At 43.1% G+C, this 27,302-nt stretch overlaps 1 protein-coding gene across 1 annotated transcript; it reads left to right on the forward strand.

Moving 5' to 3' along the window:
* On the forward strand, window positions 1-27,302 carry shisa7b (shisa family member 7; the record flags this gene model as incomplete). Its single annotated transcript, XM_083982783.1, has 8 exons — window positions 1-371; window positions 3,772-4,011; window positions 4,872-4,988; window positions 5,612-5,757; window positions 9,118-9,186; window positions 13,084-13,338; window positions 23,854-24,226; window positions 26,801-27,302. 8 exons carry the CDS (start codon window positions 1-3, stop codon window positions 27,300-27,302), a joined length of 2,073 nt encoding a protein of 690 aa, XP_083838909.1.

Raw genomic sequence — 27,302 nt, forward strand, 5'->3', positions numbered from 1 at the left:
ATGTTTTGCTTCTCCCTCGTTGTCCTGCTTTTCTCCTGCCGCGCTGTCTCCACGGTAACCGGCGTCAGGACTCTGACCGGCGGCGGCGCTGGCTCTGCAAAAACGAGCAACACCTTGTTCCTTCTGACCGGATACAAGCCGCCGCTAGCGCCGCCGCCGCCCGCCGGACCCAAGGTGGCGCCGAAAGCGGCCGAGGTGGAGGACGGGGACGGGGATGGGGACGATCCTCCGGCGATGGCCGAGCTCCCGCCGAAGCCCCTCCCCCAGACCATGTTGCCGAGGAACATGACGGCCGACGCCCTGAAGCCTCCGCTCGGAGCGGCCCAGGTGGCTCCGCCCCCCAGACAGCTGGTGGACGTGGACGTGTGCAGGTAAAGAACTGAACTTCCTGTTTCCTGTTGTGTGGTGTGTTTTGAGAGAGAAACTCCTCTGACATTTGATTGGATTGTGGATAAAGGGGGCGTGGCTTAATGTTATGTATAATGGAGCCATATAGTTGTTATAGAGAGCCGAAGTGGAAGCAGGAAGTAACGTCGCCATGGGGCCTCAATTCGGAAAAAGTCTCCATGTAGCCTAAGTGAACAGGAGTCAAAATATTTGTCAAATTTGTTTTTAAACAGGTAGAGGTCGTATATTTTTCTCATGACACAAGTCAATCGGATCATGAAATAACATTTTGACTCCCGTTCACTTACATGGAGACTTTTTCCGAAATGAGGTCCCATGGTGACGCTACTTCCTGCTTCCGCTTCAGCACTCTGTTGGACTGAGTTTCTACTCACCTGTTAATTTCAAACCTTGTTCTTCTGCAGTGGTTTAAAGAGGAACTCTGCTCCATGTGTCCCTTAAATCCCAGCGTCAGAGTCTGAGTGCTGGTTAAATCAATGACTTATAACGTGTTACGAGGGAGAATGGAGGCTCTCTGCCTTCCACCTAGCGTCTCTTGGCTGAAAACCAACCTTGTAAGATCAGAGCCTCTGACCCGGTGTCCCAGCTCTCATCTCCATGGCGACACCGCCACACAAACGTAACGCGCCCCGTAACCCGTAATCTCTTGTTGATGACAGATAAGACTACACAGATATACACATGGTAACATTGTATATGATAAATAACGTTATGTACCGCTCTATTGATTGATTTCTCACTGGCTTTGTTGAAAACAAGTGCACATGGAGGAGAGGAGGGTTACAGACACAGAGATAAAAGCGACCGGACTTAGTATAGTTCCCCTTCAACGGCTAATTATACATAATTATACATAACAGAGGAGTAAGGTGATGCATTAATATTGTCTTGTCCAAATTCAGATGAAATGGTTTTCATAAGTTAAGACCAGAATCAGGTGGATCAGTGTTCAATAAATAAATCAGACTGCAGCTGGAATCCAGATGTGCAGCCTGTAGTGTTATGTTTTATTTATATTAAACACAGGCGTCGTCCCAAATGACGTGTGATTTTGTTGTCAACAAAGTGTTTGAGAGAGATTTTGATTGAAAACTCTTTTCTCTCTAAAGTTGGGACCAGATTCATGTAAAAAGACAAATGAACAGTTCTCATGGACGACACAAGATTCAGATTTAGAAAACGTATTTTTCACGTCACTGGGACTTTAAAGAGTTGATGGAAATCAGATGTAATGAATTATGAATTAATAATGCAGAGAAGAGCGGAGGGACCATCGTATGAAGCCGTTTGATGGAAAACGTCGGAGATCAGTTTCCTCCCGCAGCAGAAATCACAACTTCTTTTTTTTTTTTTTGCTGCCGGGCAAAATAAAAATCTCAGAGAAGCCAATAAAAAAAAAAAATGCTGAGGCTGAGGTGTGTGTGTGGTTTGGAGTCAGCAGAGCGAACCTTCAAAGGTTTTGGAGCCTTCAAAGTGAAGTTCACTGGTTGTAGCACTAATTTATTTCTGTGTAACGTGTTGAACGCGCCGATCGCCATGACAGCGAGGCGCATCATGATTCCTCTCCTCCTCCTCCTCCTCCTCCTCCTCCTCCTCCTCCTCCTCCTCCTCCTCCTGCCACTGCTGCTGCTGCTGCTGCTGCTGCTGCATGAAGCTCTGATCTCGATCTCGACCGAGGCTTATATTTTACACTGAGAGGCGTCTCGCTGTTGCCAGGCGACGTGTAATCAGCTCTAAATCAGTGGTGTGTTGGCGAGCGGCAGCAGCAGCAGCAGCAACGGCGCTAACACTAACAGCCCGGCGATAACAGACAAACAGATCCATAACTCAACAACAACAACAACAACACAGAAGCTCAGAAAGCCTCGAGAGCGAGCGACGCCTGCAAACTGTTGATGAGGCCGAACTCTGCACCTTCACCCAGCAGATCGAGAGAAAAGCAGAGAGTTCATTCCAACAGATAAGAAGAGAAAGAGGGAGAGAGAGAAAGAGAGATGCTCCGACAGTGAGACGTAGGCAGCAGCTCTCAGTGCAGAAACAAAGCCATGAAATATGTATAAACAGCATTAACTGCTGCTGTGTAAAGCACCAGTGTGTTAGATACTCTGGTGGAAAGTAACTGAGTACATTTTTTTTTATATAATTTGATGCAACATTGCCATTTTATTCCTTTTTATTTATTAATTATATGTATGTATTTATTTGTATTTTATTCTATGCAATATACTTACTTTATATCATTTTTATCCGCTCCTTACTCTTGTTTTCCCCCGCTGCAAATTGTGCCGTGACAGATAGCATTTCTGCCCTGTTTTTAAAGGGATAGTTCAACATTTTGGCAAGTTCGCCCATTGCCATAATCCCTATAGTCATAACAGTAGGTTTGTTACCTTTAATTGTCGGTGCAAGCTGTTTTTAGAATGGCGGAGCAGAGCCGTGAGCTGCTCAGAGCTACGCTACGGAGGCTCATGGGATTTCTTGGTTTCCCTCATCAAACTCAAATCAAATCAGACAACTCCAAAATGCTCTGGTGGACAAGTTGTGACCTGCACATTCACCACGCTATGAGATAATAACACAACGTTACCACACAGAGTTGTTTTAGAGGTAAATTCATGCAAAACCTCTAATGTGTGTTCCCGTCTGGTGCAGTTTTCAAGCAGTCTCTGCATTTCCCTCAAAAACAACTCTGTCTCGTAACGTTCCAGCACGACGACACAAACAAGCCCCTTAATCTGACTAAAACACCAAAAACCAAAACTGCGACGTGCATAGTTCCCCTTTAATTCTATATGAAAGGTGTGTTTGTGTATGTTTATGTGCGCAGATGTCCTTTTTTGATCATCATTTTGTCATGTAAAACACTTGGGGCTGCCTTTGTGTATGAAAAGTTCTCTATAAATAACGTTTGATAACATTTACTCAGGTACTCTACTTCCATTTTCCTTCACTTTAGATTTCTACTGCACCACATTGTACTTCATAAATCAGCCAAAATTGATGCATCAATAATTAAAATAGATTAGTATGAAACAATAATGAGCCATTTTACTTTTACTACTCTGTATAAAAGAGTGAAACCTCTGTCATTTTTAATCTTGCACTTGCACCAGAAAATACCTACATAGTTGAGTTTTGGCTGAACTCTTTACCAAAGTGTTGTCAAAACAGCAACATGGTCAAATACAGTGAACAATGTGCTGCAACAGAGAACATCTGGCCCCCTTTATTTGGAACAAGACGCAATAAAAATCATATTTTTATATATTTTTTCTGGTCAAAAAACAGAAATCTCACATTGTTCAGCTCTCATTTTGCAGCCAGATATCACACCCCGTGTCTCTGCTCCTCTCCGCTGTGCAGGGGTTACTTTGACGTGATGGGGCACTTCGACAGCACCTTCAACTGCTCCCAGGGCAGCTACATCTACTGCTGTGGGACCTGCCACTACCGCTTCTGCTGCGAGCACCAGAGGAACCGGCTGAACCAGGACGCCTGCACCAACTACAAGTCCCCGGTGTGGGCCGAGGCTCTGGCGCCCGTCACCCAGCCGCCCAACAAGCCCGACCCGGACTTCGAGACGCTGCAGCAGCAGAACAGCAGGTCAGAGTCCTGGAAATTGCCGTTTTTTTACAATCTGGACCTTATTTCTAGCATAAAATACGATTGTTTACTCACCCAGATAACTTTGGTGTCATTACGAGTTGTCCATCGAAATTAGATCCAGCCGCAGCACAATGCGGCCTCTAAATAACACATTATCTGCAGAGAAACTCCTTCATTTCACCAATATTTAGTTATGATAGGCTAGTGCTATTCCCCTCTGAGTCCGGGGTTAGCTGTTATCAACATCCGGCATCTGTAGGTTGACCTACTGACCTCTGACCTGGATGATGTCATCTCCGACCGCTGCCCGGCTCATTCTGATAATAATCATTCTGCTTCGGCATTCGGGTCCATTTTATCTCAACTAGCCGGAGTTTTAGTGAGTCCAGGTTGAGGAGAGGAAGCCTGTGGAAGCTGAACTTCATCCAGCTGCTCATTTTGTTCTGACAAGTCGGAAACACGCAGAAACGAACCTTAGCGGTAGCAACAAGCTAGCAACAAGCTGGATATCATCCAGGTCAGAGGTCAGTAGGTCAACCTACAGACCCGGATGTTGATAACAGCTAACCCCGGACTCAGAGGGGAATAGCACTAGCCTATCAGAACAAAATGTTGGTGAAATGAACGAGTTTTGTGGCAGATAATGTGTTATTTCGAGGCTGCATTGCGTGCCCCGTGTACTCGCATTATACAGATATACGCGGCTCTAGGCTGGATCTAATTTCATCCGAACGACTCGCAAAGACACCACTGATCGTATTTTATGCTAGAAATAAGGTCCAGATTGTAAAAAAAAATGAAAATTACTCTTAAAACTGTTTTAATATACGCTTCCTGTTTTCTGTTAATAAAAACAGCACGGCCTACGTGATCGGAGGGGTGATCTCCTTCACGCTGGTGGTTGCCGTGGGCGTCAGGATCGCCTTCAGCAAGGTGGCACGTCGCCCCCGCAACAGAGACATCAACATGCCCAGGTAAGAGTCAGAGAGTCACATGTTTGCAGGTACCGACGTATTTTTTACATGTTGGTATCGACTTGGTACACTGCAAAAACTCAAAATCTTTCCAAAGATATTTGTCTTATTTCTTGTCAAAATGTCTCATTTCTAGTCAAAACTAACCTCTTTTCACTTAAAATAAGAATCATCACCTAAAAATTAACTTGTTTTTAGATAATTTTCACTTGTTTCAAACTAATTTTCACTTGAAATAAGTAGAAAAATCTGCCAGTGAAAGCAAGTTTTTTTGTGCTTGTAGTAAGAAAGAAAAACTTGATCCTTGATTTTTCTACCTTTTTCAAGTGAAAATATGCTTGAAAGAAGTAAAAAAAAGTGTCTAAAAACAAGCTACTTTTTAATGTGATGAGTCTTATTTTAATTATAATGAGATTTGTTTTGACTAGAAATGACATTTTGACTAGAAATAAGACAAATATTCTTGGTAAGATTTTAAGTTTTTGCAGTGTACCGAAGTATCGGTTTTTGTGACAACCCTAGTCCAGAGATCACCTACTCTCCCTTTAAGAGCTGTAAAAGCATTTAAAGACAAGTTAAAATGGATCAATATGTAATCGTCCTTCTCCTTCCTGTCCCTGCAGGTCACTGGTGGACATCCTGCGCCACCAGTCGAGCCCCGTGCAGCAGGGAGAGAGGAACAACACCGCGGTGCTGACCACCACCACCTCAGATGGACGCACATCCAAAAACCTCTACACTCCCATCCTGCAGAGCAAAGACAACCGCAGTAAGTGACAAACACAACAGAACAGAACAGAACAGAACATAAAAAAACAACAACACGACAAAAAAAAAAACAATCAGGTTAATTACACACAGAGAACGAGGTGCGTTCACAGTCAGCCGAAGCGATTGTTGTGTGATTCAGGGGGCGTCGACGTCTCCCACCGGGACGCAGATGGTAATTGTCGCTGCTTTTTTTAATTTCAGATCTCAGCCTCAGTAACACACATCACACACACGTTTGTTGGGGACTGAGGCGTTGCCAGACTCTGGTTTATTTAAAGACGCCGATGAAGCCGATAATCTCAGTGGGCTTTTATTTTGAAATTAAGGCAACACTACATCAGTCATTAGCCAGAATGTGTCTTGTAACAGACCTTTTAATCACTCGTAGTGTCGATGCAGCTTCTTATGAGCCATTCAGGTTGGATTCCCTCTATGTGCATATTATTTCTGTACCATGGAGAATTTTTATATAAGGATAATTAACATGTTTGTCTTTTTGTGTTGTTCCTTTTTTGGACAGATGTTCGGCTAATGAGGATTTTAAGCTAAAAAGTTGCTAATGAACTAAACACTAAAGACTGTAGCTGAGGCCCTGAGGGTTGGCAGGTTGTTAAGTAATAAAACATCAAAACCAGCCGTTAGTTCAGTGTGTAAATGCTCTTTATTCTGTCTTTATATCGTCTGATGTGTGAGCTGTTTTAATATTGTCTAACTACGACTGATCGTATTTTTTTAAGATGTAGGATGTTAAAAAAAAAAAAAAAAGAGTAAAAGTCTTTATTTAATTTTGGTTTCCTGTATCACAGCGTCGCTGCCAACGACACAGAAAATGTTTCTCGCATTAACAGATTTTAGTCGGAGTGATCACACTTCTCCGCTCGCAGGAAAACAACGAGAAGACGAAGTTTCCTTTTCCCTCTGAGCTGTGGTGTATGAATGTGTTGATTTTTATTTGTTGTGCTCTTAACAATTCACACAGCAACACACCAACAACAACAACAACAACACACTTCTCTCTTATCTCTCTCTCTCTCTTCGCTGCTGCTCCGTCTCTCTGTCGCTCCGCCACTGTCTCTCACCCTCTTCTCTCCGTCGCTCCAGGATCTCAAAGGTTTTGTGACTCTGCAAAATCCTGCTCATGTCGGAAAAATGAAAATACACAAGAAATATTAGATTTTTTTTGTTTTTCATATATTTATCACAGAAATTCCCGCTGTTCTCCTGTGGGAGAAGGAGAATTTGAATCTACATTATGAAAACTGGACACTGAGGCTCATGATTGTTGTTTGTTTTCTGAACCAGTCCCATAAACCAACACAGTCTGTGTCGTATTACAATGTTGATCTGGTTTAATATCAACACACTAAGATAATAACTCAGTCTGATCCTCTGCACATGATGACCTGTGATTCACGGATTGAAAACAGCTCAGGCTGCAGCTACTGTTTGTTTTTCATTCATTTGATTCATTTTTTCCATTAGAACAGAATCTGATTCAGGACTTTTGTCAACATACAAAGACATTGATTTGGTATTTTGGCGCATAAACATAAATACAGTTAGGAGAAGATACATTTACAGTAAATTAGGATTAGAATTTAACCCTCTGGGGTCTGAGCCTATTTGGGCCATTTTTGAATATACCACCATGTTTGGTATCTTTTTTTTCAGCACAGCTTCCCCAATATGATCTGACAATTATTTTTTTTTTTTTACTTTAACCTACTTTATTGACATATTGGGCCCAGATGACAGTCATATCATCTGATTCCACCACTTTTTTCTGTTTTGTAAAATGACAAAAAAAATGACAAATTTATCGATTGGATAAATATCAAATTAAAACAATTATATATCTGTTTTTACAAGGTTCATTAATGTCAAACAAAAACTGTGAGAGAATTTCAAATCTGCACTTTCCAGTCCTAGTCGAGACCTAAGGTTTTTCTGTCACGGTCATTTGAAAACGTCAGGTGATCTGATTCACAGTGACCGTCACCTTTGTGGAGTTTCTTCTCTTTAAATTATTCATTTTTTTATCAGAATAAATAAATACATTTTCTGCCGGTTGACTCATTGATTCATTGACTAATTGACTAACAGCAACAACAACACAGTGCAGCGAACTGAGCTGCAGATGAGCAGCTGACTGAAGATTAAAACTGAGTCAAGACAAAACTCAGCTGATCCTGGAGGGACCGACCCTCTCTCTCTCTCTGTCTCTCTGTCCTCCTTTAGCCACTAACCATGTGTCCATCCACTTCTCGATCGAATCATCTGAAGATTGAAAATTAAAAAATATTAATGTGGCTCAAGTGCGTTTCCACCTGAGACCTTTAAATCGAATGAAAAGCCGTGCATAATGACGGTTTTGTTGCAATTTAAGATGTTTCCATTCATTTTTGTACTAAATCGCAAAATAGAAGGAACGTCCATCCTTCATCTTTAACCGACAGACCAAGTGTGTGATGAGCTGCTGGAGTCGTTGCCTGGAAACCACTGAGCCATACGCATGCCGGCCAAGTTAAGTTGGTAAACAGGCTGTTGCACATGTTATAGGCTGTAGGCTGGTGTTTATAATACAACATGCCGCTCATCTAAACACCGCTTTGATGCAGATGTAGATGCATGAAGTCAGTCTGTCGCCTGAACACCTGCTTCTCTCTCTGTTAACTCCCGCTGTGTCTTTAACAGCTGGGAAAAGTAGAGGAATTGACATTAAACATGATCGCAACTCACATTTATCCGACAAAGAACTGCTTCCATCAGCATTTGGCGCATAAACTTTGTATCGAGATCGACTGTATTATCTTTTTATTGATATTAAGTATTATTAAGTAAGCGATCCGGTGGTTTTGGCTAACTTCCTGTCAGCCGATGGAGTTAGCAGTCCCCGCCCTCGTCCCTACGTCACCACATTCACGCGCATCCCTTGGCTGCACACACAGAGAGGACCTCCCCTTTATGCCGTTCTCTCTCCTCATTGGATAAAGGTTGTAGGATACAAGGAAAGGTTTCTCCTCGGCTTACAGCAGAGCAGAGTGACTGACAGACCCGTGTTTCAGACCAAACACTCTATGTAAGTGATTGCTGTCGGAAGATATAACTATTTAAGACTTATATTAACACAAATATTCCGCTTACTTCTGCTTTAATAGAATTTTACTGTTTCCATAAGACATCTTAATCCGATATTGCTTAATGCAAATAAAAACGTGTGGATGGAAACATATGGTTACTGTCTCTTTCTCTCTCTCTCTCTCTCTCTCTGTACTGACACATGTGCTGACTCGACACTCGTCCTGTGTCTCTCTAGTGGTTTGTGTCCGTCAGTTTGTCAGCTCTGCTCTCTTTGCAGCTGGGAACTTGCACCACCATTTTAACCAGCAGGGGTCTGCTTCCAGCCCCAAACACTCTGCGACCATCGGTAAGACTCGTGGTCAGCAGCAGCGCAGTAGCACAGGCTGCGGCGGCGGCAGCGGTGGCGAGCTGCCGGCCGGTCCCACGGCCTTGACCCCCCCCCCCCCCACCCCACTCCACACTGTCTGTCTGTCTTGTTGGTTTGACGGCCTGTTGTATTCGCTCTTCAATCAGCTGTGTCACCGTCCACACACACATTTGTGGCTTTTAAAGGGATAGTAGCATTTTTTTAAAGTGGGGTTGTATGATTTACAAATAGCCCCTAAGTACTTTAATTGAAGTAGCAGACTCTCTGCACTCCTCCCGTTAGCAACACCAGCCCATAATAGCCCTGCCCAGAGATCTACAACATACAGTGTTGTGAACAGACCCAAAGAAACGGCATATTTTCACGGCCTAAAAGAGGTTTTACCTGAAAAAAAAATACACAGTTCCATTGTTCGCTATAATATAATTTTTTCCAGCCCTTCAAAGTGCAGGAAAAACGCAGTTTTTATTTGGATCTAACCAACTCACGTATCCCTCCGCCCAGAGTTAGCGCCCGCCGATCAGCAGTTGGTTAGATCCAAATAAAAACTGTGTTTTTCCTGCACTTTGAGGGGCTGGAAAAAATTATATTATAGCGAACAATGGAACTGTGTATTTTTTTTTCAGGTAAAACCTCTTTTAGGCCGTGAAAATAGGCCGTTTCTTTGGGTCTGTTCACAACACTGTATGTTGTAGATCTCTGGGCAGGGCTATTATGGGCTGGTGTTGCTAACGGGAGGAGTGCAGAGAGTCTTCTACTGCAATTAAAGTACTTAGGGGCTATTTGTAGATCATACAACCCCACTTTAAAAAAATGCTACTATCCCTTTAACGTGTTGAAAGTGACACATCGTTGATATGAGCGTGAGCTAAAAGTTGTCTGGCCTGCTCTCTGCTTAATGCAAGCCTGTCTGCCCCCCGCCACTCCCACCCCAACACCACCTCCAACTACAACCACCAGCCTGCTTCTTCTCCTTCTTCTCCTCCTCTCCTCCTCTTATCTGTGTAGCAGTGATGTGCCCGTGTGCTTCCTGCCGACACTAAAACATGAGTGGAGGTCGCTGCACTTCCTCAGTCTGTTCTCCCAGGCTTTGCACCGAGAGAAACAAAAAAGCAATGCAGCAGCTGATCTGGTGCATCTAACATGGCTGACACTGATGATGATGATGCCCATTGTCATAATCCCTATAGTCATAGCAGTAGGTTTGTTACCTTTAATTGTCGGTGCAAGCTATTTTTAGAACGGCGGAGCAGAGCCGCGAGCTGCTCAGAGCTACGCTACGGATGGGATAATGGGATTTCTTGGTTTCCCTCATCAAACTCATCAAATACACAATCCAACAACTCCACAACGCTCTGGTGGACAAGTTGTGACCTGCACATTCACCACGCTATGAGATAATAACACAACGTTACCAGACAGAGTTGTTTTAGAGGGAAATTCATGCAAAACCACTGATGCACGTTGCCTTCAGGGGCAGTTTTTCATCAAGCAGTATCTGTACTTACTAGGTCTGGTACAAACAATTGTCACTTGACTTTTCTAACTGTTTTAGTCAAGATTCAAGATTTCTTTATTGTCGTTTCTTGTGCACTACGTACACAAAAAAACAAAATATCGTTCCACCTCAGCACATACAGTATCACAGGGAGACCCAAAAGATCAATTAAGGCTAAAATGATAATAAAACAATAAGAATAAATGACATAAAAACTTGAAACTTATTGTAGAGCAGCAGCCTGAGCTCAGTTAAAGATCTTATCTGAAGTAAATAAAACTGGATTAGAGTATATAGTATAGTATTAAATACTGTGATTAAACCACAAGATGAGCATAATATAAATAGTGTTTTCATATGAGTTTGTCAGTCGTTCAGTTGCTAATGTCAAACCAGCTAGATATTATATCTGCAGTTTCCATGAAGTATAGAAAAGGAAGTCGTTACAACACTCATGTTATAAATATACTGTAGATTTGTGTCATGACCCTTTAAGGAGTTCAGTTCATTCTTCACACTTCTTTAGTTTTAAGTCTTTCCTCTGATATTCGTCCTTGGTTTGTACTTGAGCTCCGTCCTCAGTCGTCCACTTCATCTCTCTGACTCAGACACTCTGCACATGTTGAAGTTCGTTTCTCCGCGACTCCGTCATCAGACCTCTGTCAGCCATCGTAGGTGTTTGAAAGAAAGAAAAAAAGAAACAAACTCATCCTGCACATGAACTCATTATCCGATGCTGCTCGGTGACGTCGCTCAGCTCAGCTCCGACTTTAAACCCAGTGATCTCTCAGCTGGCATTGCTTTTTTGCCACAGTGTGTGTGTGTGTGTATATAAATATAACATGCACGGTACAGAAGTCGATGTGGTGTGTGTTCCCCGGGTGACGTTTAACAGAGACATTATTGGCCATTATTGCCCATTACTGTCAATGGTCAATGACCAGTATATGTCCAGCAGTAATCTTAACAAGATGGCAGCCCATAACCATTACCACCCCGAATGGACTCGACATCGATTGTGTGTCTGTCTCAAACGCAGGAAACAACAGCAAATGGACTCATTTCCACAGTTACATCATCTTTTCTTGCTGCTTTTTATATTTTCACATTTTTAACTTGTTTATCTTTTTTTATATTTTTTAACGTCCTCATAATTTGTAATTTTTTTTGGTAACCCTTTAATTTACAGGCCGTTAATTACGTGATAATGTCAAGAAATAGCCAAGAAATAACAATTAATTGCGTCATAATGTCTAGAAATAGCCTAGAAATAACAGGTCAGTTTCATGGTAATGTCCAGAAATATATATAAATAGAAGTAACGTTTGAATGCGTAGAAATAGCCCAGAAATTCGATTTCAATTGCAACGACTTGGTGGAGAAAAATTCTGGCCTTTCTCAAAAAATATATGTGTAATCTTTTGCCTTTATGAAAAACATGACATTACTATGAAATTGAGTGTTATTTCTAGGCTATTTCTTGACATTACTATTCAATTACTTGTTATTTCTCAACATTATCACGTAAATAACCTGTAAATTGAAGGGTTACCTTTTTTTATTTTTTATTTTTTTGCAAATTCACCTTTTAAAAATTCCTCCTCAGAGGAGAAGTGAAGTTTCTACTCGTTCTATCTCGTCGCTGTTTTAAATGTGCAGAAGCTGCAGCACATGTGGGGGTCACTCTCTCTGTTTGCTGCCTGGTAAATAAAATAATAAAATAATAAAAACTATGACTGTCCTGGCATCGTACTGTATGATGTAACTGATATGAGTATACATGTTGCAAAACAGCAACACCCCTGCCCCTCCCCCATACTGCTAATCTTACATAAGACAAATCATTTTTATGTGTATTGATCGATGTGCTGCTTTTTGCACTTTGCATAAATGTGAATGTGTGTACATAGATCCCCCCCTCCACCTCTACCGACCCCCCACCCCCCACCACTCCCTTTAGATGCCATCAGTGTATTTCTATGTATCTACATGTGGCCGATGTGTTTGTGTGTTCGAGCCTCAGATTGAACAGTAACAAGAGTCGTATTAATAGATGGTCGCCATGGAGCTCGGAGACACTTCCTGTGTGTCTACTGATCATTAACCAGCTTGTATCTTCTCCTCTTGTTCTGCCCTCCCTTCTTTCTCTCTTACATTTCTGTTTCTATCTCTCTCCATCGTTTTTTTTCTGCCTTTTTCCACCTTCATCTTCCTTTTTTTGCTCCATCTTCATCTTTATTCTTCTCCCTCGTTTTTCCATCTCCAATCTTGCATTTCTCTTCCCTTCTTCTTTTCCTCCAATGCTTGATCAATCAACCCCCCTGTTTCTCTTCTGTATCTCTTCTCTCTCCATCCATCTCTTCTTCTCTTCTCTCCAGAGCGTGGATCCCGTATGAACAACACCCCCCAGCTCTCCTCCGGCCCCTCCCTGCTCTCCGGTAGCGGTAAAGGCGGCGGCGGCGTTGGCGGCCTCGGCGGCGTTAGCGGCCTCATGGGCGGCGGCGGCGGCATGAGGCACAACAGCAGCCACCCGTCCTTCTCCCACTCGTTCCACAACCTGGCCCAGCTGCCACCGTCCTACGAGACCGCCATGAAACCGGAGCTCAGCCGCTACAGCTCCCTGAAGAGACTGGGTGAGGAGGAGGTGGGAGGAGGAGGGGGGGAGGAGGGGAGAACAAGGGAGGCACAGAGGGAAACCTGAGGGAGGGGGGGAGGGCAAGTGGGACTAATTGATTATTCAGGCCCCAGTGAGGCCTTTCAGGTGATGTCACACACACACACACACACACACACACACACACACACACACACACACACACACACACACACACACACACACACACACACACACACACACACACACACACACACAGAGCAGCTGATGTTTACGTTACAATTCACCAAACATACAGTAGTTTATTCTCATTATGCGATAAAACCATTTGGGTCAAGGAAGGAAGGAAGGAAAGAAGAAGGAAGGAAGGACGAAGGGAAGGAAGGAAGGAAGAAAAGAACGAAGGAAAAGAAGGAAGGATGGAGGGACGAAGGGAAAGAGGGAAGGAAGGAAGGATGGAAAGAAAGAAGGAAGGAAGGAAGAAAAGAAAGAAGGAAGGAAGGAAGGACGAAGGGAAAGAAGGAAGGATGGAAAGAAAGAAGGAAGGAAGAAAAGAAAGAAGGAAGGAAGGACGAAGGGAAGGGAGGAAAGAAAGAAGGAAGGGAGGATGAAGGGAAAGAAGGAAGGAAGGAAGGACGAAGGGAAGGAAGGAAGAAAAGAAAGAAGGAAGGACGAAGGGAAGGGAGGAAAGAAAGAAGGAAGGAAGGATGAAGGGTAGGATGGGAGGAAAGAGGAAGGGAGGACGAAGGGAAGGAAGTAAGAAAAGAAAGAAGGAAGGAAGGACAAAGGGAAGGGAGGAAAGAAAGAAGGCAGGAAGGACGAAGGGAAAGAAGGAAGGAAAGAAAGAGGGAAGGAAGGAAGGAAGGACAAAGGGAAAGAAGGAAGGACGAAGGGAAAGATGGGAGGAAAGAGGAAGGGAGGACGAAGGGAAGGAAGGAAGAAAAGAAAGAAGAAGGATGAAGGGAAGGAAGGAAGGAAGGAAGGATGAAGGGAAGGAAGGAAGGGCGAAGGCAAAGAAGGAAGGAAGGAAGGACAAAGGGAAAGATGGGAGGAAAGAGGAAGGGAGGACGAAGGGAAGGAAGGAAGGAAAGAAAGAAGGAAGGAAGGGCGAAGGGAAAGAAGGAAGGGGAAAAAGATGGAAGGAGGGAACAGATCAGGTCAATTGGATCAAAAGAGGAAGGAAGAAGAAATGAGGACGAAGGGAAGGAAGGAAGGAAAAAAGGAAAGGAAAAAGGATTGTGGAAGGAAGGAAGGCAGAAGGGAAGGAAAGGAGGAAGGGAACAGGGGTTAAAACAGGGTTAAAGCAGAGCTGCACGACTAACGGCAAAGTGATCAAAATGGCAATATGGCAGGAAAAATGTGTCAGAACATTGTTGTGCATCATCATCAGCACCCATATTCACTGTGTTGCTATAGAGACGACATCCAACAGATCTTATTCTGAGGACACAAAGGGACGTGTTTGTTTGGTACAAGAAAAAAAAAATCACATCATCGGTTTTATAGTTTTTAAGTCAAAATAATAAAATAAAACAAACCATTCACACTGAAATCTGCTCAAATAAACACTATGCAATGTTATCGGCTCTAATTTAAAGGAACTGTGCAGAGAAAATAATTTTAAAAGCGAGAAGTTTGCTCATTAGTCGATCTGTAGCTTTTAAATCACAGAGGTTACATCAGTGACATTAAGAATATGTGTTCGCAAATTAGGATTTAGTTGAGTAATGATACATTTATTTTAGTTAATTTGACTTTAAATGACACATTGTTTTGTTTGTGTCTAATAAACATAAAAATAAGAAAAATAATATGTGTTAGAAAGCCTTCTCCTGCCTCCCCCACACTATATTACTGTAACATCAACAGTTGATCAAAATAGATAAATAATAACAGTAGGCTACTGCTGCAGACAAACCACAGGACATGCAGGGCTGCAGACTAACTTGTTTTACTAGGAGCACTGTGCCCCCCCTAATTTAAAATTTTAGGAGCACAAGCAGAAAATTTAGGGGTGCATACTGTAAATCGGCTTGCAGAGCAAATATTCACATTTCCTTTTCATTCATGATCCTTGCACTCATCTGCCTGACACCTGTGATGACAGATTCTAGTTCCTTTGATGCCACGTTTTCACCACTGTTAAAAAAAAATAAAAAAAATAGCGAATTTACTGGTTGCAGTAAAAATGTACTTGCACTGTCTTAAATTTAAGGGGCAAAATGCCTCCATTGAGGGGCAGACTGGAGCCCTGACATGTGATGAAGCTTTTAGAGAAAAGAACAGGTGATGTAAAGTTGTGTATTTAGGGATGTTGAGCTGTGGAGAAACACTTTGGTTTGGTTGAGTGTTTGACAGAGTTTGGTCATGTGACTGTGAGTGTTTAATGAGGGTTAGGGTTAGGAGAACTCCTCCATGAAGAGGAGCTGAGATCCGACTTTTAATCTCTAGTGTCAGAAACATTAAAGGTACATTGTGTAGGAATTACTCCCATCTAGCGTTGTGGTTGTATATCGCAAGCAACTCAATCGTATTTTTCATGCTGCATTCACCTGAAATTGGGCAGACGGCAGACGGACGACAGCTGTAACGGCATAAACAAGCCTCTATGTAAACAAATGGTCCGTCAGCACGAGGCAAAACAATATGTTGTCATGGCGATGTCGTATTTGTTTACCTGACCCACGTTTTACCGGCTTTCTCTGGACTTCTGTGACTAAAATGACATCTGGTTTGTTACGGACGGCCGTCTGCCCGACTGCAGGTGAATGCAGCATCAGTGTAACGCAGCCAGCACCGAGCTTACCCGCTCCATGTAGATATGAATGATATGAACGGCTCATTCAGAGCTTGTTGATGGGGGGGATTATTGATGAATGAAAAAACAGACTTTTGAATGAAATAATCGATTTTCGTGAATAGATAACAGAAGAAGTTACACAATGTCCCTTTAAGGTCTTCTGCTTCCTGTAACGTGACAACATCTCTCATACCTCCATAACTTTACGTTTGGTTTTCCATAGTCGACTGACCGTTGTTGTGTGTTGAGCTGCATGTTCTCATGTGGGAATCGAGCGTTGGCTCAGTGCGACTTCACCACATTTCCTTCCGGTTTTTCGTCTCTTCCAGCTTCAGCTCTGAGCCACCGATTCGCTCTTTTTTTTCTCTATTTGTGGGATAATTTCTCCATTAACTTCGTTGGACTCTCTCACGCAGCCAAAACCAGGAGGAGTCCATCATGGCCGCAGCCGCCAGGAGATTAGTGACTCATGCTGCAAAGCCAAACAACCATCAGCAGTGTAGCCGTGAACGTGCAAAGTGTTTCTGCTAAACAGCCACAACCGTAAAGTAAACAACGTGAGACAGAAGGAGGGGAAATGATCAGAAGGGCGGGGGAAGGAGAGAGAGAGGGAGAAATGGAAAAGAGAAGACAGACAGAGTGAAGGTGCAAACAAGGTGAAGAGAAGAGAAGCATCAGTTTATTAAGAGTAAAGTAGAAAAGAGTAGATCCGCTTCCCCTTTTATATCCATATATTTTAAGTATTTTTGTATTGCTGCTATATATTTATCTTGCATTCTTCTTTTATTTGTGTTTTTTCTCTTCTTTTTAGTGTTTCTATCAGAATGTAGAAGGGGAATGACAGAGGAATTTCCTTCGGGATTACTAATAAAGTATCTAATCTAGAAGAAGGAGGGAGGGGCAGAGAAAAAAGAAAGGAAAAAAACTCAAATGTAGAAACATATGGGGGGAGAATAAATGTGAGGAAAGAGAGGATGAGATGAGGGGCGGGCGGTGCAAGAGCTGAGTGGGCAAATAAGGATAGGAAAAGGAAAAAAAAGATATTCAGGAGGATAGAGATGTAGAGAGGTCGACCGAGCAGAAGGAGAAGAATGAAGGGAGAGGCGGCGGCGGCAGAAAGAAAGAAAGAAAGAAAGGAAGGAAGGAAGGAAGACAGGAAGAAAAGAAGGAAGGAAGGAAGGACGAGGAGAAAGAAGGAAGGAAGGAAGGAAGGAAGGACGAAGGGGAAGAAGGGAGGACGAAGGGAAGGAAGGACGAGGGCAAAGAAGGAAGGAAGGAAGGAAGGAAAGAAAGAGGGAAGGAAGGAAGGACGAAGGGAAAGATGGGAGGAAAGAGGAACGGAGGACGAAGGGAAAGAAGGAAGGAAGAAGGGAAAGAATTAGGAAGGAAGGAAGGAAGGAAGGAAGGATGAAGGGAAGGGAGGAAAGAAAGAAGGAAGGAAGGAAGGACGAAGGCAAAGAAGGAAGGAAGGACAAAGGGAAAGAAGGAAGGAAGGATGAAGGGAAGGAAGGAAAGATGGGAGGAAAGAGGAAGGGAGGACGAAGGGAAGGAAGGAAAGAAAGAAGGAAGGAAGGACGAAGGGAAAGAAGGGAGGAAGGAAGGACGAAGGGAAGGAAGGAAAGATGGGAGGAAAGAGGAACGGAGGACGAAGGGAAGGAAGGAAAGAAAGAAGGAAGGAAGGACGAAGGGAAAGAAGGGAGGAAGGAAGGACGAAGGGAAGGAAGGAAAGATGGGAGGAAAGAGGAAGGGAGGACGAAGGGAAGGAAGGAAAGAAGGAAGGAAGGACGAAGGGAAAGAAGGGAGAAAGGAAGGACGAAGGGAAAGAAGGAAAGAAAGAAGGAAGGAAGGACGAAGGGAAAGAAGGGAGGAAAGAAGGAAGGGGAAAAAGATGGAAGGAGAGAACAGATCAGGTCAGTTGGATCAAAAAAGGAAGGAAGAAGAAATGAGGACAAAGGGAAGGAAGGAAAGAATACAGGAAAGGAAAAAGGATTGTGGAAAGAATGAAGGGTGAGGCGGCGGCGGCAGAAAGAAAGAAAGGAAGGAAGGAAGGAAGGATTGGAGGGAAAGAGAGATGTGTAGATAGAGGAGGGGGAGGGGCGTTGGCCGGCCGGCTGGTGGCTCGGTCGGTCGGTGGCTCTGACTGCAGCTCATCGACCAGGGAAGAAAGAAAGGATGTGTGAGAGGCATCGGCTTGGCAACCGCTCTCTCTCTCTCTCTGCAGGGGGAGGGGAGTCGCTCTGTCGCTCTGCAGGCTGAGTGATGGATGGCTACTACACGGGCCATCGTACGTGTGTGTGTGTGTGTGTGTGTGTGTGTGTGTGTGTGTGTGAGGCAGTACCTGGAAGTGGAAGCAGTAATGAGGTGAAAGCAGAGACCAGATGAGGCTCTTTATTACGTATTTCAGTCCCGTCAAAAGGAGAGAAAACATTTTGGTAACACTTTAGATTAGGGAACAACACATATTCACCATTAACTATAGGTGCTTATTACTGTAATATGCATATAGCAAGTAGCTTACGTTACAATTCACCAAACACACATTAGTTTATTCTCATTATGCGATAAAACCATTTGGGTCAAGGAAGGAAGGAAGGAAGGAAGGACGAAGGGAAGGAAGGAAGGAAGAAAAGAAAGAAGGAAGGAAGGACAAAGGGAAAGAAGGAAGGAAGGAAGAACAAAGGCAAAGAAGGAAGGATGGAAGGATGAAGGGAACGAGGGAAGGAAGGAAGGACAAAGGGAAAGATGGGAGGAAAGAGGAAGGGAGGACAGAGGGAAGGAAGGAAGGAAGAAGGGAAATATGGGAGGAAAGAGGAAGGGAAGGAAGGAAAGAAAGAAAGAAGGAAGGACAAAGGGAAGGAAGGAAGGAAAGAAAGAAGGAAGGACGAAGGGAAGGAAGGAAGAAGGGAAAGAATTAGGAAGGAAGGACGATGGGAAGGGAGGAAAGAAAGAAGGAAGGAAGGACGAAGGCAAATAAGGAAGGAAGGAAGGAAGGAAGGAAAGAAGGAAGGAAGGACAAAGGGAAAGAAGGGAAAACATTTCGGTAACACTTTAGATTAGAGAACACATATTCACCATTAACTAGGTGCTTATTAATATGCATATAAGTAGCTTACTAGCTCCTTATTAGTAATTATTAAGCACATATTAAAACCTTATTCTACATAGCCTTATTCTACCTCTATTACACCATGAATTAAGATTTTCCCTGATATTAACTCCTAATTATCACTTATTTATTGTAAATGAATGCATTAATTTATGGGATATGAGCAATGCTGTTATGTCTTGTGTTTGCTGGGTTGATATGGCTGAGGTGTATTGTTTTTTTTGTCCTTGTGGCCATCAAGGTATTTATGGCGCAGCTACAGTGTCAGACAAATTTCCCTGAATGTGACAATGTTGTATCGTATCGCATCGTATTGTTGTTTCTGAATAATGATGTGAATAACCAGTGGGTTATTGGGGCCTTGTAGCACAAGAACAGTAATTCTTCCTTTATCACTCTGAATTAGTATAGTATTAATGCATTAATTCACAATGAATAAGCGAATAATTAGGAGTTAATATCAGGAAAAACCATAATTCATGGTGTAATAGAGGTAGAATAAGGCTACGTGCTTAATAATTACTAATAAGGAGCTAGTAAGCTACTTGCTATATGCATATTAATAAGCACCTATAATGGTGAATATGTGTTCCCTAATCTAAAGTGTTACCAACATTTCTATAGGTGATGCTTCAGATTGTAAAAACCTGACTCATGTTTTATCTTTTTATTTTTTGGGGGGTTTGGAGTCATTATCAGCAGCTGTTTTCCCCTCTCATAAAAAAAAAAGCAGAATTGACCTTCCTCTGCTCAGCAGCACTACACTTCCCAGAATTCACCTGGGATCTAAAAGGCCTGTGTTTGAGAATCTTTTATCTCATCGTCATGGTTTTATCTCTTCATCTTTGTCCGAGACACTGCTGCTGCTGCTGCTGCGGCGTCGTTTCAAGCGCCGGTGAGACGATTCAATTGGATCCAGTAATTAGATCAGTGGAGTTTGAAGGACGGAGGTTTTCTTTTTTTTACTGTAATGAGACCACAAGACAGGACTTTATCGTTTTTTAATCTTTCGCTCACCGTGATCCGACAGCGACAGTGTGATGGTTACACACACACACATGGCTTGTCACAAAAGCAGGAGCTGTGAATAGATTTTTTTTTTTTTTTAACGTTTATATAATTTTTTTTTTTTACATTTTCCAGCTGAACGAGAAACATACGATCAGATCATGTTCTCTGCAGCGGATGATTTGATTTCCTCCAGATTGAAGCTACGAGCAGCAGAGAGAGAGACGGGCGCTGCTGACTCACTGTTGCACTCCATCAGTGACACTCTGTGTTTTTTTTTTACTCGTCTCATTATTAAAAGCTGCTTTTTTTTTACCAGAATAAAAAAGAAAAATGGAAAAAAAACACCCTGAATGTCAGTTTTGGTTGAAAACGCCCCCCTTCATACAGAGACTCAAATGTTGTGTCATTCCGAGCCAAAGAGGGAACGCGGCCTCTCGCCAGCCGTTTGCATGAAACCTGCTCCCTTTTTGATGTAGTTCCCATACGGCTCTGCAGAAAGGACACTGATAAAGGCTTCTTTGTCTGCAGTCGGCGGCCAGGGAGAAACCTCCAGATAATTTGGCCTTACAGGACGGGAGTAAACAGAGAGAGAGGGAGAGGAGAGGAGAGAAGAGAAAAAGAAGAGGAGGAGGGAGAGGATGAGGACAGAAGACGACGACGAAACGACGAGAGAGAGGAAGAGAAAGACGACGGTGAAAACCTCGAGAGCAGGAAACAAAGGAAGAGAAAAGGCAGAAAGGCAGAGGGGAGTGGAAGAGACAAAGGAACAAACAGAGGGAGAGGAGAGGAGAGGAGAGAGAGAGGAGGGGAAGAGACCTGACACACAGAGAGAGAGAGAGAGAGAGAGGAGGGGAAGAGGTAGAGAGGTGGCTGGGTAAAGGTCACGTTTAAATTGGCTCTTGGGGAGCTGCCTCCATGGAAATGCTTTGAAGATTAAAGTGGTCTCAGCAGAAACACAAAAACTCTGCATTTCACTATTAATGACGCTCGCTAACTCCTCTGTCTCCTCACTTCTTTTCTTTTCTTCTTGTTTTCCTGTCGTTTATAATTCAAACTTCCCTCCCTCTGTTAGTTCAGTTATTTGTTCTCATCCTTTCTCATCTCTGCTTTCTTTCTTTCTTTCTTTCATTCATTCGTGTTGTTTCCATCTTAATTTTTTCTTGTCATCCTCTGATTTGGACCTCCAACACCCACATCTTTCCCCAAAGTCAGAATATTTCACCTCTTTTTTAAATTTTTTCCTCCCCTCTCGTCGTCACGATTCGTCGTCTTCTTCTAACCCTCTTGAGCTCCAGGTATTTAACCCTTTAGGTGCAGTTGAGTCACACTTTACCCCGTGTGACCCTAACCACTCACATGATGGATAGTTAACGACCTTCAGGAGGCGTCGACCTTCACCTATAGGGTTAAATAACTAGGACTCCCACGCCAGGTGTTAGAAGTGAAGAAACCTTTTGGATGAGAGGCAAAACGACTTCAGCGTCTTTTTTTATTGCCTCTTGTCTCCATTTAATTCCAGTTTTAAAAACAGATTTGGACACACTCCTACCATGAGGTCCATTTAGTAGCAGCAAATTGTTTTGTCCAGCCACAAAGCAGAGTTACATTTTATCCGAGCAGCTTCATCGACAAAGACGAGGCGTCCTCACTCAATGTGCACTTTACTTTAGGCTGTTGATGAAGACCATGTTTTGTGGTTAAAGCTCCAGATCAGCAACAAAGACAGACCTTATATGGTGGTGGGATTGTTTTCTCTGATCAATATTAACACATATTAAACAAAATATGTTCATGTAGCTGTAAAGATTTTTGTTTTCACCTCTGTAATTGTTTGAGACCTAGTTCAAGCAAAACTTAGGCAAGGCAAGGCATCTTTACTTATATAGCGCATTTCATACCAAGGCAACTCAATGTGCTTTACATAAAGACAAAACATTTAAAAAGAACAGCATAAAACTGCATAAAAACAAACAATTTTTAAAAAATGAAAAAAAAAAATGTAAACATTAAACACAGAGTTTAAAGCAAGAGCAAAGAAGAATAAAAAAAGTAGAGAAAGAAAAGAAAATAGATAAGGTTTAAAGTTCTTAAAAAGAGCTGAGCTATAAGCACATGAAAGGAGAAATGTTTTTAACCTGGATTTAAAAGTACTTATAAACATTTCCAGTTTCTGCCTTTTCAGATTCTAGGATTTGCAAGTTTTGGGGATCTTATCTTTCCACCCATTTGTTGCTTTGTTACTCAGCAGGATTATGCCAAAAAAAAAGGGGTAGTTGCAAATCTGGTTAAATATTGAGATCAATGACACTTCAATCACCATTCATTTCATTAATTTATCACATAGTAAAGAAAAAAAAAGAAAGAAAAAGAAAATCCTCATAGTGTTTACGTCTGTTGGTTTGTACAGTTTGGTGCTGATCCAGATATTAATCTAAAAATAACCTGGAAGTGACAGACGTGGTGTGTTCAGGATTGTTTGGCCTTGGTGGAGATACAAGCTTTCGCTGAGCGCCACTCACAGTTTTACTATGAATGAGATTTTTCTTCTCTTGAAGTCTGCTGAACGCTGTTTGACTCCGACCTTGATGGAGGCCTGCACTCTCCGAGCGCTTTTCTGTTACAGCGTGAATATCTTTGGCTTTCAAAGCCGTTGGTTGGATATTAAAATACATTAAAAAAAAATATTTCATGGCTCTATTTTGGTCCGTGGGAAATTCACAGACACATTTTTCACAATTTCCTTCCTGACAAGGTGTTGGAGTGTGAGATAATGAGTTTTCTAGATTGATTAATGGGTCAATGTCGTGATGCAACCCAATGTCATGGGTTGTAACTGGTATTTTTTCATAAAAATCTGATTTACAGGAAAATAAATCTAGACTCAAATGCGGAATAAATACTTTTGCAATGCAAGACTATGGTTCTTGACAAATTTTACATAATTTGTCACATTATTTAGAAGAAAAGCTGTGTTTTTTAGGATATGTCCAGCCCAGTGTTGCTAAAATGCATTAAAATTTGAATATAGACATACAGCAAAAAATCAATTTCAACTTAAATTCACTGTAGGTGGATAACATATTTATCGTTTCATTTTCAGGGGTATTCAGTCTTTCTTTTGTTTAAGAAAAAGGTTAAAATGTACGACGGAGTATTAGGGCCACATTGACAAATAAAAAAATCACAAACTTCGAGAATAAAGTCGCAAATTTTACGACTTTGTTCTCGTAATGTTATGACCTTTTTCTCATATGAAGTGTACAAGTCTATTCTCGTAAATTTACGACTTTATTCTCATAAATTTTACGACTTTATTCTCGTAATGTTATGACTTTTTTCTCGTAGGAAATGTACGACTTTATTCTCGTAAATTTACAACTTAATTCTCGTAAATGTATGTAATGACATTATCCTCGAAGTCTGTGTTTTTTTCTCTCAATGTGGCCCTGATACTCCGTCGTACAAACGTAATTTTGAACGACATAAACCCAACAAAATGTACAATTTAACAAATCTGATGCATCATTTTAAAACATTTTTTTATTTGTCACTGACCCTAATACAGTAATAAAATAATGAATCATTTCTTACATCTTGTTGAATTCTGTCTGTTCCAGAGAAAGAGCTTGACGAGTACTACGGCTCCAAGCGTCGCTCCAACAACGCTCCGCCGTCCTTCCACTCGTCCCAGCACCACCTGCCCTGGGGGGGCGACTACACGCTGGGCTCCCGGGGCACGTTGCCCCTCAACGGCTCCCGGCCGCGCCTCCACATCCCGGCCTCCACCCCCAACCCGTACCCGCTGCCGGGGCAGTCGTCGCACGCCAGCGCCTCCTTCGATCGGCCGCCGCGCCGCGTCCGCTCCCAGGACCAGCTGCTGGCGCTCGGCGAGGGAAACACGCTGTCCCGCCTGTCCAAGAACCAGCAACACCAGTACTACAAAGCCATGATGAGCACCAGCAGGAGCTCCACATCGCAGACGCTCCGCAGGTGAGACCATACTTGCCAACACTCCTGATTTACGCGGGAGACTCCCGATTTTTTTTATTTTATTTTTTTATTATTCATATCCCGAGGGAAATTGGATTTGCAGCAAGCATTACAAACACAAGACAAAAAAACCCTATTTAACCCTATCTCCCGCGATGCTCCCTCCCGGTCAGTAATTTCTCCCGCTAATCTCCTGATTTTACAGTGAAGGAAACAAGTGAGATTGTGGGGGATATTTGTTGCAGTATCTGGCAACCCTGGCCTGCCTGCACGTATGACACCCTGTCCTGACATACAGCGATGCGACAGCGACGCGACAACGACGCGAGCGAGCGAGTGAGGAAAAGTGATTAGAATGTGTACTTTTCAATCAGCGACGTTGCGCCGTTCAGCGATGTCGCTCAACCCTGAAATTATCGCTCACGTTGTCTCCATCTGGACGACATTTCCCGGCGGTGTCCCGCCCCTAAACACTTCTTATTGGTTGATAAGTACACGCTGCTTTCTGTTGACAAGCAAGTTATCAGAGAGAGGAGAATATGAGAGAAAAAAACACTCAAAGATGTGAAAAACGGCAACCAGGAAATGCCAGGAATCTCAGAATAGCGCCGCAAGTTTGTGTACGTGCCTCGATAATTTGATTGGTTTGGATTCTGAACCAATAGAATATACTCGCGACAAAATCGTCACGCTGCATATCAGGACACCCTCGCGCGAGTTTTCGTTGCCGCTTCGCTTGCTCGCTCTATGTCAGGACGGGGTATGAGGCAAGCCGGTGACATGACTCTTTCAGTCACTCACTGGAGGCGGTGATACAAGTAGCGTTGATACTGCCGGTGCACCGCTCCACAGACATGCCCCCCCCCCATAGCAGAGGAAACGGGTCCTTGAATGGCTGGTCCAGACCCCTACATTTAAAATATGAGACTTGTTTTTGCCCACTAGACCAGTTCTGAGTTCATTTTAAGTGTCACTCCAGCCATTCTTGCCTTGAACCTCAGACAGTACTTTTTTTTTTTTTTTTGTAGTCTGAAGCAAATGTTATCTGTTCCCTTTATGTTCTCAGAGTACACCAGAATGCTTCATTTATGTGTTAAAATCACAATTTTTTTCTAGGGGGGAATGCCCCCAACTTTTTCACCCCTTCTGACTTTACAGAGATGCATCTTCAGGTATGCACGCCTATACAGGGTCACCCTTGGTCAGCCTTCTGGTCATTTCAACAATTGAAACTGCTAATTTTTTCATTGTCCTCAATGGTAAACAGAATCATTTATTGAATAATCAAAGAAACAACAGCTTCAGAACAAGTTTCCTTCATCAGGTTTAAAATACAAGGCGAGAAATGACGACAATTTATATGCACACCTGGCGAATGAACCCTGATATACACCGATGAAAAAAATCTCCCTATTTTTCACAACCCAATGTTGGCAAGTATGGGTGAGACAGCCGGGGAAAAGGGGGACAGAGGAGGGGGAGGTGGGACGAGGACGATCAGACGAGAGTAGAAAGATGGGAAAAAAAAGAGAAAAGGAGGGAGATCAGAGAAGCCGAGAGATGAGATGAAAGTTAAAGAGATGATATTAATGTCAGGTGACGAGAGAGGATGGAGGAAAAATAAGAGCAAAGGGAATCTGAGAAGATGATGTTAAATTAATGTGGAGAGCAGAGCAGCTTCATTGAAATTTAAAGAGTCTGACAAAGTGAAGGTGAAATCTTTCTCTGCTGTTAAATGTTATGACAGAGAAACTCAGTTCAGTCAAGTTTAAACCTTTTACCTCATCTCACATCTTTAAAAGAGTCAGTTCAACCGTTTCATGTCGGAGCACTCGTTAGGTGCTGATTTAAAGGTCCCGTGTTTTATAGTTTTTATTTTATCTGAGGTTCTGATTCATGAGAAGATTTGTTTGTGTTTTAAGAATCCAAAAACCTTGTCAGTGTAGTTTTACATCTCCTCTCTCAGCTTCTCTCTGAAGCTCGTATAACAACAGGTTGGTGTCAGCCAATCGGAAGAAAGGAGGCTCTGGGCCTCTCTTCTGATTGGCTGACTGTTTTCTGAGTGATTCAATAAAAAATAGAGCAGATTTGTGAATAAAACACACAGAGAAACCAAATCCTGCAAAGTTGTTGGATGGTGGATCCAGGTGGTGAGGGCTTTGTTGTGACATCACAAAGTGACAGGAAGTCCTGACGGCTGGTTTTAAGGTTCAGTTTCTGAATACAGGCTGTGTGCATTTCTCTGTGGACTGAGGCTTTGATACTTTCCCAGCATTAATATAGAACCTAGAGCTGCTTTATAATCACACTACACATGGACATCTACCTTTATACTTTATGGAGCTTTAATACAAACATCTACCTTTATACTGTATGGAGCTTTAACACAAACATCTACCTTTATACTGTATGGAGCTTTAATACAAACATCTACCTTTATACTGTATGGAGCTTTAATACAAACATCTACCTTTATGGTGTATGGAGCTTTAACACAAACATCTACCTTTATACCGTATGGAGCTTTAATAGTACCATCTCTTAATATTTTTATAAACAACTCTGTGGTTTCAGGTCCCACGAGAGGCTCTTGGTCTCTCCCGACCGCCTCGAGGACCGGCTGCTGGCGATGGGGCTGATGATGGGAGGAGGCGACAGAGGCGGAGGCGGGGGGAGCGGGATGGTGCCGACCATGGGCCGGCTCAGCCACCACCAGAAGGCCCAGTCGCAGCAGAACATCTGCGTCACGCCGTCCATGGACCGCCACCACATGATCAAGATGAACTCCCACCCGACGCCGGGCCACGACCACGACCGCGACCGCGACCGTGACCGTGACCGCAGCTCGGCCGCCATCATGCCCGGGATGGGCGTGCACGGCGGCTGGGAGAGCCACGGGGGCCACGGCGGAGGAGGAGGAGGAGGAGGAGGAGGGGGCCACCCCAACGCCCGACGGATGGCGTTCGCCAGCAAGAGGCAGAACACCATCGAACAGCTGCACTTCATCCCCGGAGGAGGAGGAGGAGGAGGAGGGCAGGGACTGCGGACTGGGAGTAAGAACGAAGTGACAGTGTGA

The sequence above is a fragment of the Trachurus trachurus genome (genome assembly GCF_905171665.1).
Source record: "Trachurus trachurus genome assembly, chromosome: 11".
Lineage (NCBI taxonomy): Eukaryota > Metazoa > Chordata > Actinopteri > Carangiformes > Carangidae > Trachurus > Trachurus trachurus.